Genomic DNA, 14,670 nt, shown 5'->3' with positions numbered 1-14,670 from the left:
GCGAGTAATGAACAACCTAGAAGAATTGCTAAAGCCAAAGAAGAAGCCCAAGAAGCTTGAAGTACGCAGTGGAAACACACCGACCAAGTCGCAATCCAGGAATACTCTTCATAGCAACTCTTCATCCTTTTCTGAGGCTCCCACGCCCGCGGATGCCTACAAGACACCTGCTGCGAGACGCTTGGACTTTGGGGCCGACGACTCGATGGATACGAGCACCGCAACATCAGAGGTTGGACCTTCCTCGCCCGCCGCGGAAGCCGCGCAACGAAGTCAATCGCGCGCTTCAGCAAGCCAGACTACGGAACAATCGGAGGGGGAGGAAGAGGACGGCTCGCGTCGAGAGGAACAGGCTGCTCCAGGCGCCCAGCAGAAAGAAGTGGACGTGCGACGGCCCACATCCAGTGCCTCGACAGTAAAAGCTCCCGACTTCTCTCTAGTTGAAGAGGGCTCCTCCCTTACGAACGAGAACGAATCCAGCGTAGATAGCATAGCTATGCCTCCACCACCGGTTCCTGCGACCGCGCAAAAGATTAGTAAGCGACCGAGCTACCTGCAGCATCGCCATTCGAGCCAACGATCATCCGTGTCTTCATTCACTAACCGGTCTGATGCATCTGGAGATGGCGGAAGCACAGCGAGTCTTGGTGCAGACTATGCCTTGCAAACTGGTGGCGCAATCCCTCGCTCAAGTGGACCACGAGGGATGAGCCTTGGGCTATCAAGATTGCCGAGCTTAGGTAGCATAGCCTCGTCAATGTCGGGATACAGCGATACCAACCCCTGGGAGAAGGGCCGGAGTATCAGTACTAACTCTCTCTCTGCTTTCCTCCAGCCGGATAATGGTCTGGGTCGTTTAGATGAGGAAGTCCCTAATAGCGCAACTCCACCCGAGACACCTCGCGCTCCCAGCGTGCAGCCTGCTGCCCCCACAGACACCGTTATCGCCAGGCATGTTCAAGACATACAGGTACCGGATTCTATTGCACGCGATTTCCGGGCTAAGCACTCGCGGTCGCCAGACAAACGGCACATGGCCACTCCCTTCACTCGGAGCAAACACAACCTTACACTGAAGGAACAGAATAGCAAGATTGATAAGCTCAGCAAAGAAAACTTTGATCTCAAACTCAAGATTCATTTCCTCGACCAAGCGCTTCAGAATCGATCTGACGAGGGAGTCAAGGAGATGATCTCAAAGAACGTCCAACTGCAAACCGATCTTGCGACAGAGAAGAAGGAAAGTCAGTCAATGCGCAAGAAAATTCGTGATCTAGAGCGAAGACTCAAGGCTCAGGAGGAAGGTAACGCTAGTTCCAGGGACCTTGGCAGCGGTTCGGAGGACGGGAGAAGTGTTCAGTCGTCTAGGCAAGCTGAGTTAGAGGAGGAAATCGAGTTTCTACGAGAGCGCCTAGAATCTACAGAGATCACTGTGGACCAGTGGCAGCAGGAGGCACTTCAGAAAGAAGCAGACAACCGACGCATGGCTGATTACATCAAGACAATGCGAGAGAAGAGCTCTGGTGAAGACTCCGCTGGTTTTGACGAGGCCATCAACATGTGGAAAGAGGATTTCGAGGAGGAACGCGCAAGGCGTGAGCAAGTCGAGAGTCGCTGTCAGCAAGCAGAGACTGAAAGCGAAAGACTTCGAGAAGAGGTCGAACGCTTGAAAGAGCAGAACCAACAGATGCAACACTCGACGACGAACCATCACTTCAACAAAACCTTGAACAACTCACGGCGCATCCAGCAATCTTTTGCTGCTCGTTCAAATTCTGGCTCTGATGGCAACGAGAATACTGCGCCAATCTCTCTTGGTGGCACAAGCAGCACCTTGGTGGAACACCTACAGAGCGACAATGAGAAATTGCAACGAGACCTTCACGCACAAGCCTCTATGCTCACATCAAGGAATCGAGAAAACCTCCGTCTTAGGGAAGAGAACGAAGGCTTGAAACTCACAATTCGAAGAGGAGATGCAGGATCGACGGCCGGCGATAGTATTCTGGAGCGCTCCATCTCCCGCAACCACATGAGGTCTGTTTCAAGAGCAAGCGGCGGGACGCGTTTGACCCAGCAAAGCGATCCTGATCGAGAAGACTTCGAAAGCAAACATGCTGCTCTTCGAGATGAGCTATCTCAGCTCAAGCTTTCCTACAAAGAGCTTGACGACCAGCTTAACGGTCATCTCGACATGCTTGAGACTACTGAGAACAAGGTCAAGGAGCTAGAGAGGGAGATCGAAGCACAGACAGAAGATCTTCAAGCACTAGCAAGTGAGCGCGACGAGGCACTCGAGCTGCTACAAGACAAAGAGCAGGAATGTGAGGAGCTAAGGCAGGAAGCGCTGGATACAGTTCAAAGGCTAGAGATTGATCTTGAACAGAAGCAAGCGGAACGTGATCGTCTTTACAATGATCTCGAAAACACCACTGAAGACTTCCACGCCCTACAGCAGGAAATGAAGAATGTCAGCGAGAGCCTTTTACAGCTCGAGGACGACCGGGACGCAAGCCTACGCAAGATTCAGAACCTTGAAGCTGAGCTCGGAGACGCAAATGAAGAGTTGAACAGGCAAGACAAGCTTCTTAGTGAGGAGAGGTCTAAGAATGAGCGATTGGACGTTCAGCTTGAGTCATGTCAGGGTGAGATTGACTTCCTGAGAGAAGAGCAAGAAGGCGACAAGATCAAGATTGGCGAGTTAGAGTCAGCCCTGAACCACACTCAAGTCACGTTGCAGGAGGCGAGAGAACGTTCCCGAGATCTCGAGGAGCGCATGGCTGAGGAAAGGCAGCAACGCGATGTTTTGGAGACTCAAGAGAAGCAAGAGGTGGAGAAGATCATCACCGACCTGAACGGTCAATTGACAAAGCTCAAGGAGGACAGCAGGAAGCTACGAAAGAACCTGTCAAGCAAAGAAGTTGAGGCATCCACCTGGAAGCAGCGCCATGACGAACTGGAGCACACTCTTCGTGAGTCTCTGGGAAACCTCAACGGTACGAGGTCAAGCCTCTTCAAGGTAAGCGAAACTGACTATAGCGGCTGGACATACACTAACCCTAAATTTCCAGGACATTGCAAAGCTCCAACGAGACCTCCAAGCGACTATGCAAGAGCTCGAAGTTGTCAAAGCCGATCTTGCAGAAAAGGACCGTTTGTTGCGTGCCCGCGACACCCTCCTGGAGAGCGCCGGTTTGGAAAGCCGCCGTCTTTCAGAGATGCTCGAACGTGAACGCCAAGCCCGCCGACAAGACCAAACCACATTCGAGAACGCCAAACGCGGTCACCAATCCACTGCCAGGGCGATTCAGCAACACGAATCAAGAGTCCTGGAACTGGAGACTCTTCGTAGCCAGGATCGCCAGAAACTCCACAGTCTAGAGAAACAATACAAAGAGCAGCTGCTCGAGCGAAACAATCTGCTATACGCCCTGTGGAACCGACTATCCACCCTTTGTGGTGCAGAGTGGTCCCGCAACAACGCTCTCATCAACGGAGAACTTACTTCGATGGAGCTCATTTCTAGGAACGTTCAAGGCTTCAACAAGAACATCATTCTTGCGGTCAGGACTGTGGAGAGTGTCATTGGTGCTTTCAAGCAAAGAATTCGCAATATAGAGAACAACCTCGTCCGCGACTACCAGACTCTTGAGCATAGCCTAGATGCACGCTCCAAGCGACTTGACCAGCTTGAGAAGCTTGTCATGGCTCAACGACAGTCGATTGGAAGACCTAGCACTGTTCGTGGAGGTATTGTTGATCTTAACACCGCAGAACTAAACAAACTGCGTACTGAAAACAAAACGTTACGATCCGAGGTCCAAACCCTCCGCGCCATCACGACCACGACGCAGTCTGGCAACGATGTTATTGTTAGCCGCTCGCCATCACGTGCTGCGTCGCCAGTCTCTTCCAAGCGTGCCAGTATGGCGCAAACGCTGTTGCGGGCTCACTCCGCTTCTGTAGTCGAAAATTATTCTACTTCATCGACGCCTGCGCCAGGCCACCCTTATCCTGCTGCTGGACCGCTTCAACCAAGTGAGCAGAAGTGGATACATCGACTCAAGGAACTTGAACGGCGGTTGAAGGCTGAGCGTGAAGCGCGACTCCTTGACCGAAGCGGCGCCCGGAAGAGGCTAGAGCAAAAAGTGGAAGAAAATGCAGACTTGAGGGCTGCACTCGAAAAAGAGCGGGATCGAAGGGATGAAGATGATGCCGACACTATCCAAAGAAGTGCGTCTGCGGGCGGCAGTCGCATCGGCGGCAGTGGACGTGCCAGTGTGGTTGGCAGTGTGAGACACACTAATGGCAGTGGCAAGGAGAGGGGAGAGGATATGTATTAGTACGTTTCCTATGTTGAGTGTTTCTGTTCTTGTATCAACCGTTTTCCTTCCTGATAGACGTTTCAAAGATCCGCGTTCGTCTCTTCGTCTATCTTTTCTTACGAAATAATGTGTAACGAGCTTGCTTGGTTGGCGCATGTAGGCACTGTGGGTACATTTCTGGAGGATCAGCATTGCATACCAACTATTAGACGAGTGGGCGTATAGCATGTTTTTAATTAATGGTATTTCCTTGCAATTCCTGGTCGATAGTGGATTTTTACGAGCACCCCTTATAACAATTGAGATCTTCGACTTCACTGGCTTGATGCGATACGCTAACATAGCTCCACGTATGGGGAACAGGTTCGTTCAATAGCAGAGGATAGGGCTTTACCTCAAATATACAATCGACCATATCTCACTGTCCTTTGATATCACGAAGCATCGCTACGGCATGTGACACACCATGACAGACATTCTACTTACCGTTCACGACTCTCTCACCGCCCCGCTACCTAACGCTTGAACTACATTGTAAGGTAGCACCCACATATGCTTATGTTGGCAACGCTCCAGCTACTACTAGTATGTCTTCAACCACTTGAGCTGTTCTCTCACCTCCACCATTGTTGCGTACGATACATGCGATGTTGAGACGATCTTTACAAGATTGTAATCATGGCCATGAATGTTACTTACGCTCACCAGACCGCTCGGCAGCGCTTATCTACAAGCCGTACCAGTCGCCGATCTCTAGCTTCACCTTACCCATCCCCAACACCACAGCCAGCGAGACCTACCCAATCGCAGGACCCGCCTATCTGCGAAGTTTTCGCTACTCTGATCTTCGATCGTCAGAGAGCCTACCAAAGTGGATTATGTGCTCCGCCCGCACCACTCCTAGCACCAGTTACTCGAGCAGAAATGACTGCTAAGCAGACACCGACTAGGAACGCTGGAAAGGCCACTACAGACACACTGAAGAAGCGCGCTGTGCCTGTACGTCTAACAAGAGCAACAGCAAAACGTCAGAAGACCGAACCAAACAGCAAGCAGAAGTTTAGTTATGAGGGGAACATGGGCAACGGCATATCAACTGCATCAACGACGAAGCCCAACAAAGACACTGAGATCATAACAATATCCGATAGCGAAGATGACAAGCTCCATCCTGTGCGAAAGGGCAGGTTTAGTGCGCCGAAGATAAACATCCACGAAGATGAGGATGATGTTAAGCCTAGTATTGCCTCTCTCACACCGAACCCGGAATCCAACGATAAGCAAGAAAAAGAGCAGCTGCGCAAAGAGCTCGATGCTGCAAAATTAGAGCTTGATAAGATAAAGGAACTTCACGAAAAAGATAAAGACGACAGTGAGTTGATACGGGTTCAATCTAGCAACGCTACAAAACAGGCCACAGAGAGACTACAACAAGAACTCGAAACTGAAAGAAGTAATTTGAGGGCTATTACAAGGTATAGAGATCAGCAGCGCATCGAAATCGACAACATTAGGGCAAGGAACGATCAGCTAGCAACAGAGTTACAAGAAGAGAGACGTTTAAGAGAGGCAGAGAGACGGGAGCACGAAAATATAATGGAAGATGTCATGAAGGCTAAGGAACCAACCTCGGATGCGGCAAAAGACCTCCTCATCACTGAAAACGGACGACTTAGAACGGAAAACGAGACCCTTCGAGCCGCCGCCACTGGACCACCGCCTATGTCACGACCCGCGTTCCCACCTGCTCCGCCCTCCATATTTACACCCCCGTCATCCCAACTATCACAATCATCGTCATACCCCTCCATCTTCATCTCACAAGCAGTGTCTCCTGCCCCTTCATCCCCAACCCCGTTCGCGCCAGCCGTTCCTACCCAGGAACGCAAAGAAGAGAATGTCCGAAAAGTCTACCTTAGGGTCAAGAACCAGTTCGATAATCTTCAATTGGCAGCTAGCAATCTGATGAAATGCACCCGAGGGATGGAATTGAGCAATTTCGGGCAATTTGGAAAGTATCTGCGGCAGTTGAAAACGGTCCTGGAGGAGGATGCGAAGTGAGTTGAGCGGATGGTAGAGATATGGGAGAATGACTAGGATGAAAGTGTGAGCGCTCTCATAGTCGATGGGGACATTTGTCTTGAGTGCTTTGAATATCGAGGCTTTGCTGCGCAGCGTCAAGCATGTTTCTTTTCCGGAACAGGAAAAGTCAACTGCTTGGGTGCATATGGGATCGGTGCCTTACGTACACATCTCCTCATCACATGCTCATTAGAGTGAGTCATCGCTTAAAAGCAAGATGGCGTGTTCAATCTAGGAGCTTGAATAGACGCATTTGCACCCCCATAATGAGTAATGCCAACATCGTACTCAGGCAGTTGTGTGATGGGTGCTCAAAAGCCATAATGGACAGTGATGTTGACGTTATCGACGATACACAGCCATCCTGGGTACTATTCAGAAAGTTAGTTGTAATGTCAAAACCATATTCGTGGTCTTGACCGTACCTTGGCCCTCGCCCACACCAACACCCGATCTCCCTGTCTGAACGCATTCAAGAAGCCTTCTCCACTACCTGCGCCTTCATTCCCCTCGTTCACTTCACTCAAACCATGCTCTTCCCAAGCAACATGGTACTCCTGCCCCGAAGCCATGACGCGATTGCCCTGCAAATACCACGCATAGTCCCCCTCACCCCCCTGCGGTCCCTGCAACGCGCTCTCTGGCCTCTTGACGAGCGACCAGCCACGACCAACCATATTAGTATGGTAATCCATTGGGCTGCTCAGCCAAGTATTGACCAACCGCGGAGTAGGAAGTCGACTGTTGATGTTGGAAGCATCTCGCAGGATAGATACTTCAAGCCATGAAGACGTCGAGAAAGTGCCTTGTGTGTCTTCGCTTGTCCATCCTTGGTCTCTGCTCATCACATCAAAGGTAATGCGCTTGATCTTTACTGTTTCGCCACCAAGACGTATCCTTTCTACGACAGATGCAGAGTATATTTCGGCTTCGAGACACAATGCTGCTGCGGATGAGCTGTTGGCGCTAGCGCTGGCGTTGGCATGGACTTTGCGCCCATTCTGAGAGAATTCAGCAATAGGCCAATATTGCGCATGCTCCAGGATGCTGAGTACTAGTTCAGTGGGCAGTTTGAGTGTCTTGAGGAGGGCGCGGGCGTGACAGACGTCAGCGTAGGTTGGTGTGAAAGGGCCAGTTGGCTCAGTTGTGCCGAACAGCCAGTCCACGCTCGGGAGTAGTTGCCAAATGCTGCTTAAAAAACTCATCGCTTTGAAGAATCGACAACTGTCAGTTTCAGTGTGGTCATGAGAAGGTGATGAAATGTCCAGAAGTGTGAACCTGCGCACGGTTGGGGGAGTCGCGTTGCGCTAGCAGGGGTCGCCGATGAAGGGCAAGAAGTGGCGAGATGGTATCGGTTTAGTCTGCCTTGGTATCCTGTCAAGAACAGTACTTTCCACACTTTAGAGTGTGCACCACAGGAATTCCAAGCATGGCAATGGAACATCATACTTTATGCACCTGTCACTTGCGAAGAGAATTTAAAGAATCCATTTTTGCAATCGCTCGAGTTAGCTCGAACACCATCTGTTTTTCGCCTCAAACCTCCGTCGTCGATCGTACAGCTATAAACCAGCATGAAACATTGTGGTAGTTACCAGACATTGGCGCCTCAAAACCCAAACTTGCTCTTCATAGCGCCCATGACGAGCCCTCTCTTCTGCTTTCCAACAAACTTGTTGACATCGTTTGCCCAACCTGCACTGTTCTGCGAAAGATTATCCATGCTATCTCCAACAATGTTGAGTTTCTCCGTGCGTTCATTGAGCTGGCGACTCGCCCAGGCACCCCAGCCTTCTTGAGTTGGGGTCCCCGGTTGAGTGGGGTAGGACTGGTACCCTGCGGCAGAAGAACTGGCAGCGGACGGGTTGGCGCGACGGCGTTCTTGCTCAGCCTCTGCGCGTTGTTGCGCCATCTGACGATTCGACAAAGGTCGATCAGGACCACCGACTAAGGCATGTTAGTCGATACTTGAGAGTAACTGGCGAGATGACTTACTGAGAAGATCCATGTCAGCTGGTGTGACGTACTGTGTGCCGGAGATCCATTGGATATTGCTGATAGTCGGTCGTGGCGGGATCAACAGCTCTGGGTTGAGCAGGACGTCTTTAGCGCGTTCACTAGAAGATATCAGTATAAGTATCGCTAGTTAAGAGAGGACTCGACTCACTATTGAAGTCCGGTTCCGAAAACGTTAACTAGAGCCATCTCTGCGGGACCTTTCCAACCGAAGATGTCACCAGTACTTGTGATGACTGCCTCGGAGAAGCGCCGTACGTCTAGCAGCTCACTGAGATTGATGGACACGATCTCCTTCAATGCAGGTAGTGAATAAGCTCTCGCACACCCATCACCATACAAGCCAAGCAGCGCGTATCCTTTGTCCTCGTATCTAACTACAGTCGCCGCATCGCACAGGAACTGGTCAAAGGTTTTGTGCGCTCCCTTACTGGTGGCAGGGCGGAATAACCTCGCTCCCGATGCTGTTGTGGTTAGAAGCACACCGCCAATCTTGGAACCATTTCGAAGTCCAGCAACGGCAGACTGCGAAGCATAAGCTGGTCGACCAGTTTCGGCATGCATGGGACAAATGCTGATGACTTTGTCTTCTAATGAGCACACGCCCACAGACTTCACTGAGTATCGGCCACTTGATTCCGGTAGTAGCTTGAAGGTTGCAAGGTGACCAAGGTTGGTGCCCACATGAAGCAAAATGCTGGAGTAGTCTTCATCTTCGAGCGTCATTACACTGAACTCAATAGAGGTCGGCCACTCTGCTTTAGGAGTCGCCTGAGTCGAACTCCGTCGAAAGCTGGCGCGCTTGTCTGGTTTGATGAATTCTTGTATCGATGCTCTGTAGATGATTGCCGGTCCTCGCAAATCGATGATGGCCAGACTGCCGCCTTCAAAGCCCGCAGCAACGAAGCCAACGTCAGAATGTTTCAAGGCGGTGACTGGTCCGTTGCCCTCGTCAAGCAAGGTAAAGGGCAAAAGTCCCTCTTTGAGAGCCGCTTCACTCCTTTCTGAGATATCTGTGAGCGCTTGAGCTTTGTTTTCACCTGGTGGGTATTCCTGCCCAGCATGCTTGTTGACACCCCATCGGAACACAACTACTTCACCACTCTTCAGTCCTACAGACAATTCAGATGCCGCACCTGCGAATGAGGTGTGTGTGACGTTGACATGCTCTGGTCGGCCGACTGCTCGAGCAACGTCTACCTGTAGCAAGGCAGCGTTCTCAATCTCATCGGCATGGCCTGCATCCCACAATCTAATTGTGCCGTCTGCATGAGCTGTCTGTACTATGTTGCGGTGTTCGAATCGCTTGAGAGGATGTACAGCCTCGGCACCACCGATAAGAAACTGTGGACCGTGTTGCCGCTTCTCGGTCATGCCGAGCCATCGTGTGCGGTCTACCGGTGCCAGGTTCGCGTAGTTGATGTACGGATGTACAAGTGTCATGGAGAGATGCAGCTGGTTAGTGGGTGTGATGGGCATTCCGCTTGGGAACGATAAGGTGATCAACTCTCCAGAAGCAAGTAAAGCGATAATCGCAATTGGATCGTGACAGCCAGCATAGTGAGGGGAGGTCCGTGGAATGAGAAATAGATCGACCACTTCAGTTCCGGGTGGGCATGGAAGTATTCTTTGCCTTTTAGGGTTCTCGAAGTGATCCGACAGTACTTGCCAGGACGCGGTAGCATAAACAGGTGTCCGGCCCAACTCGAATAAGGTCAGACTTTTGGCTGAGATGTTGGATGGCTGTCCACCGGCGACAAGTATAGCGGTATCATCTGGATCCTGATTTGCACACCAAGCGATCTTGAAGATGGGTGACTTGAGCGCATATGACCCGTCGACAGCACCTGGACTGAAGCTCCCTTGGCCTGGCTTGTCCACGTTTGTGTCGGTCAATGTCCTCGCCTGCACAATGCGGCCGTCCTTGGAGTCCCATATAACAATACTGCTGTCTTCATGCCCAGTCAGAACAAAGGTGCCAGTGGGATGCCAGACAGCCTGTGTCAAGGGAGGTTCGCGGTCCATGTGGATGGAGGCGGGATCGGAATCGCCTCCAGGAGCTCCCTTGGGAACCAGGTAGTGGAAGAAATGCAAGGCCTTGTTCTGCTTGAACGAGTAGATGACGGCGCCAGAGTTGTATCCAATCAGGAGGGAGCCGATGTCTCGCGGGTGGAGCGATAGTGTGACGACGGAGACGAGGCGTGCACGGGGAAACTTCTCTCTCCACAAATTGGGTATCTTGAAGGGCGTAAGAGCCTCCCTGGCCAGATCATAGGCGTACACATCGCCCTGCTGTGTGCCCAGAAGCGCATAGTCGATGGTCGGGTCGCAGTGGAGGGCCGTGATTTTGGCGGGCGGAGAATGGGCGTTGAGCAGCTTCTTGGTCTCGAGCGAGAAGACGGACAAGTCGTTCTTGGAGTCTACACACAGCAACTTCTCAGCGCAGAACTGCAGGATCTTGACCGAGGCGCTGCGCGTGGGCAGCGGCAGCACAACCTCGACTCTCTTCTGGCCAAAGACGTAGATTTGGCCGGGGCCGAACTTGCTCTCGCTGGTGCCGACGGCTATGAGAGACTGGACGGGGTCGTATGCGACCTGGGTGACTTTGGAGTTGATGCCATAGTTGCGGATCTTCACGTGCTGTTAGCTCTTGCGCCTGTAGGGCTGTTGGCGAGGGCGGGAACGGCGGGGTGAGGGCAGCGAGCGCGTACATGGTCGAGCACAAACAGATCAGGACTTAGGCCTTGGGAAAGGTCGTTGCTGACACCGGCCTGCTTTCCGCGCAAGAGGTGAGCCATGGCGGTGTGTGTATTTCATACCTCTGCTCCCAAAGCCAGCGATGAGGATTGCGATCTGCGACTGACTGACGGACCGCCCAGCTGCTTCGCCGGCAAGAACGCGTTGCGCGACGTCATTTCGGCAACTTTAAGCGGAATGCAGGGTCCACGCCACGTCACAGCCACAGCTAGCAGTCATGTCATGGGTGATGCTCGTAGCAGTCTGGTCAAATGAGATTAACGTCGGTTACAATAAATATGCTACTTTAGTCAATACAAGGCGCCTGTTCGAGCCCTGACACCGCGTCATTATCGCCAAGTACACTGACTACACCAACTAAACCACATGCTGGCAATGATAATCCCCCCCCGCTTGTTGCTAGAGTTTCCGAAACGCCACAAGTTGATCTATGGTATCCAGAACACCATGTGAATTCACACTTACTCATCAAAACACCTTACGTCGACATGGACGCCCCATTAGCGCCATACATGGAGCCGTTGGGAGGTTGCGGCGTCCCTGACCCTTGCCTACTACTACTGAAACTGTTCTGTGCTGCAAGCCGGGCCTGTGCTTGCTGGGCTTGTTGCCTCTCAAGCATCATTTGCTGCGGATTGCTGGCTACGCCATTATAGGGGCCAGCGGCAGCAGGCGTCTGCGGAGCACCGTATTGCGATGGACCGTAGTAGGTGCTGCGCATTTGCCCTCCAGACACCGGCGTGCCGTATGTTGGCCGTGTACCATAAGCTGATGGCGTAGGTGGTGCGCCCTTCATAGGCGAAACATTACGTGGCGGCGGTGCTTGTGAGCCATTGTACAGAGGTGCCGCATTTTGTGACCGAGGATAGAAATTGCCCTGATTCTGCTGTGCGGCATATCGATTTTGACCCTGTGCTGGTGTCGAGTTGTAGTACTGCGAGCCCGTGGCGCCACTGTAGCCACTTGGCTGTGCAGAACGCTGCGGAAAGTACTGCCCAGAAGGTGTAGTTCCATAACTTGGTCGCGGCGTCTGTTGGCTGTACGATGGGGTTGCCGAATACCCTGATCGAGCATTGGGGGCATATGGCGCACCACCTGGTTGGAATGTTTGCGCGGCATTCGACGGCGAGCGTTGTAGATGCATTGAGGATGACCGATGGAGAGACTGCGGTTGCGTATACACTGGACGAGCGCCGGACTGAGGCACTGACTGTCCTGGACGGCTGTACTGATGGCTAGCCGCGGGATAATGCGCATTGGTTCCAGAGCCTGTTCGAGCCAAAGTAGCTGGCGTTGCAGTAGTCATTCCTGGTGTCTTTGCCAGTTTAGACAGTTGGTCCTCCTCCAAAACCCCCTTGTACTCTTTGGCATCGAACAGAATGGTTCGACTGATGTTGAGTTCGTCCATCTGGTCTCCGTTGAGTTTGGCGACAGCATACGGCGGAAGCTGTGAGATCAACAAGGTAAGCTGGGACTTGAGAATCTGATACACATCAAACTCTTCAGACGAAGGTGTTGATGGGCTGCCGGCCAAAGTCGCAAGGGAGGCGTTCTGCACGACAGGTGTGCGTGGGTTGGTTGTAAGGGAGAGGTTTCGTATCCTTTGATAAGATGCAAGTGTCTCCAAGAGTTCGGAAATTTCCTTGAGCACCTCGTCTGTGTCTTTCTCCTCTTCAGTCTTCTCCTCCATGCCAGGCAATTCATCTCCTTCGATTGGCGTGAAATTCTCCACAGCCTCCTTGAACAGTTCGTCCTCATCGGTTGTTCCGTTTGCAAGGGCCCGCTTAGCCTCCTCAGGATCGAGCAGAGCAGGATCGATTGGGAACATGTCGTTGAAGCGCTTCTCACCAACCCTCTGCCACCATACCATGTTCTTGGTCTCTTCCGGGATAATAGCGGAGCTGTCATCTCGCGTCGGAGCAAAGCTCGAGTAGGCACTGCGGAACAAGGCGTCTTCTTTGGCCTGTTGGACTGCAACCAGGATTGCCTCAGACGGTGGCTGTTGCGCTTCACCCATGCTCAATGCCCGCTGTCTGCTCTTTTGCTTTGCCGTTGGTGAGGTCTGGTCCTTGGGCATATCCACCCCGCCATACCCAAGCCAAAAGCCCGAAGATAGATTTTGGTGCGCGTACGATTGCGATCCCTTGCGACGGGGTTTGGGCGCTTCTTGGTGCGCGAAGGTGATGGTACTGTTGCCTTTGCTCGTTGTCGGTCGAGCAGACTTGGGAGGGCTGATCTGTGGCAGGTGGGGAGGTGCGCGAAAGACCTCTCCAATGGTCGCAATCTTCTTTTTGTTGTCTGGATCGGGGAGAGGATATACTTCGGTGGTCGAGATAAGGTTGGGCAGATTCGTCTCGCGAAGAGGTAGAGTAACCTTGACGGCGGTATCGAGTGTAGATATTCCATCGGTGGGTGGTATCTTCTGGGGCTGCTGCAAGCTGGAGAAGAGCTGCTTCGGCGGTGCGCTTCCGTACAGCGTAAGAACGGTCCTACTCTGAGGCACCTCGGCATCCTGCTCTTCCTCCTTGATTGGCACAGGGGTACCATCCTCTGTCGAGACGTGGGCATCCGCGTCGCCGTTGACGCCCTCTGCTGGGCCATGTGCCTTGCGCGCATCTTCCCTGGCAACCAAGTTCTTCAGTATGGTTTGGAAAGCAAGCACTTTGCCTTGAAGCGCAGTGTCCTCGGGCGATGTTGGCGCAGTTGACGAGTCGCTTGGGCCGTTGGCTGCCAGGATTTCGGCGGCAGCACTCTCGACATCCTTCTCCAATGCGTGCAAAGATTGGTATGAGCCGTCTTGAATCAAGTTGGTGATGGTCGCAGGGCCGCTCGGTGGGGTCAGCTTGGTGCGCTTCGAGTCGGCTTCTCCGGAGGCAGATCGCGTTATCGACGAGGTGATGGGGTGTGACAGAATCGAGGGCTTTGTGTCGTAGCTATTCAGTGTCAACATGCGAACGCAGACGGTTCCTCGAGCCCAAAACGCGTAGGCGCGGGACAATGTTTGCATGTGTCATACCTCTTGAGGACTGCCAGTATGTCTCCTAGTACAGCCTGGAGAGAGCGTGTGTTGGCGGGTGCGCTCTCTCCCTGCGCAGGCGTGGATGCGCCGTTGGCAGCAGTCCCATGAGGCTCTCCGAGTTTGCGTTTTGCGGCAGAGGGCGAGTTGGGCGCGGGCGGCAGCGACGGCGGGGTGAGGGTGCCGTTGGCGGCGGCCATGGTGACTTTTGGGGGGCTGTTGGCGATGCGCGAGTGATGCCGTGGGATGCAACGCGCTCAGGGCGGCCGGAGTCGTTCTTAGTCTGTCTCCTTCACAGCATTCCCTCCCCGCGATATCGGAAGGCGCGATGGTGGAATTGGCAGAAGCGCGTAATCGGACCCAAGACTGCTCCTGTTGACGCGCAAATATTTCCCCAGAGGTTGGGTCGTGCTGTTGGAAGTTGTCCAAAGTTGACTTAGTCTGGTCGAAGTGCGTGCAGCGAGCGATGAATGG

General features: G+C 52.7%; 5 protein-coding genes across 5 annotated transcripts; 1 reads left to right on the top strand and 4 right to left on the bottom strand.

Moving 5' to 3' along the window:
- Positions 1–3,684: 3,684 nt before the first annotated feature.
- Positions 3,685–4,735, bottom strand: CC77DRAFT_528007 (hypothetical protein). Its single transcript, XM_018532019.1, has one exon. The coding sequence runs from the start codon at positions 4,665–4,667 to the stop codon at positions 4,137–4,139; it is 531 nt and encodes a 176-aa protein (XP_018389879.1). The 5' UTR covers positions 4,668–4,735; the 3' UTR covers positions 3,685–4,136.
- Positions 4,736–5,003: 268 nt separating this feature from the next.
- On the top strand, positions 5,004–6,386 carry CC77DRAFT_1091402 (hypothetical protein; the record flags this gene model as incomplete). Its single annotated transcript, XM_018529563.1, has 1 exon — positions 5,004–6,386. One exon carries the CDS (start codon positions 5,004–5,006, stop codon positions 6,384–6,386), a length of 1,383 nt encoding a protein of 460 aa, XP_018389878.1.
- Positions 6,387–6,594: 208 nt separating this feature from the next.
- On the bottom strand, positions 6,595–7,823 carry CC77DRAFT_523590 (hypothetical protein). The gene has a single exon (XM_018532016.1). The coding sequence runs from the start codon at positions 7,610–7,612 to the stop codon at positions 6,803–6,805; it is 810 nt and encodes a 269-aa protein (XP_018389877.1). The 5' UTR covers positions 7,613–7,823; the 3' UTR covers positions 6,595–6,802.
- Positions 7,824–7,878: 55 nt separating this feature from the next.
- CC77DRAFT_955378 (hypothetical protein) lies at positions 7,879–11,297 on the bottom strand. The gene is made up of 4 exons (XM_018535478.1): positions 11,135–11,297; positions 8,575–11,054; positions 8,403–8,524; positions 7,879–8,354 (listed from the first exon to the last, which is right to left on the bottom strand). The coding sequence occupies exons 1-4, from the start codon at positions 11,219–11,221 to the stop codon at positions 8,017–8,019; spliced, it is 3,027 nt and encodes a 1,008-aa protein (XP_018389876.1). The 5' UTR covers positions 11,222–11,297; the 3' UTR covers positions 7,879–8,016.
- A 126-nt stretch (positions 11,298–11,423) lies between these two features.
- Positions 11,424–14,632, bottom strand: CC77DRAFT_981543 (hypothetical protein). The gene is made up of 2 exons (XM_018536087.1): positions 14,197–14,632; positions 11,424–14,113 (listed from the first exon to the last, which is right to left on the bottom strand). Exons 1-2 carry the CDS (start codon positions 14,394–14,396, stop codon positions 11,659–11,661), a joined length of 2,655 nt encoding a protein of 884 aa, XP_018389875.1. The 5' UTR covers positions 14,397–14,632; the 3' UTR covers positions 11,424–11,658.
- Positions 14,633–14,670: the final 38 nt, after the last annotated feature.

The sequence above is a fragment of the Alternaria alternata genome (genome assembly GCF_001642055.1).
Source record: "Alternaria alternata strain SRC1lrK2f unplaced genomic scaffold CC77scaffold_3, whole genome shotgun sequence".
NCBI classification, from domain to species: Eukaryota; Fungi; Ascomycota; class Dothideomycetes; order Pleosporales; family Pleosporaceae; genus Alternaria; species Alternaria alternata.
Note: the sequence above shows the minus strand (reverse complement) of the source record. Positions and strands in the feature narration are given on the sequence as shown.

What these genes read in the sequence shown, in the direction of transcription:
- CC77DRAFT_523590 (XM_018532016.1), bottom strand. Translation starts at nt 7,612, where the DNA reads ATGAGTTTTTTAAGCAGCATTTGGCAACTACTCCCGAGCGTGGACTGG.
- CC77DRAFT_981543 (XM_018536087.1), bottom strand. Translation starts at nt 14,396, where the DNA reads ATGGCCGCCGCCAACGGCACCCTCACCCCGCCGTCGCTGCCGCCCGCG. An exon ending in ATACTGGCAGTCCTCAAGAG is followed by an intron (nt 14,114 to 14,196) that starts GTATGACACATG and finishes GACACTGAATAG; the next exon opens with CTACGACACAAAGCCCTCGA.
- CC77DRAFT_955378 (XM_018535478.1), bottom strand. Translation starts at nt 11,221, where the DNA reads ATGGCTCACCTCTTGCGCGGAAAGCAGGCCGGTGTCAGCAACGACCTT. An exon ending in TTCGGAACCGGACTTCAATA is followed by an intron (nt 8,525 to 8,574) that starts GTGAGTCGAGTC and finishes GATATCTTCTAG; the next exon opens with TGAACGCGCTAAAGACGTCC. An exon ending in AGCTGACATGGATCTTCTCA is followed by an intron (nt 8,355 to 8,402) that starts GTAAGTCATCTC and finishes AACATGCCTTAG; the next exon opens with TCGGTGGTCCTGATCGACCT.
- CC77DRAFT_528007 (XM_018532019.1), bottom strand. Translation starts at nt 4,667, where the DNA reads ATGTTAGCGTATCGCATCAAGCCAGTGAAGTCGAAGATCTCAATTGTT.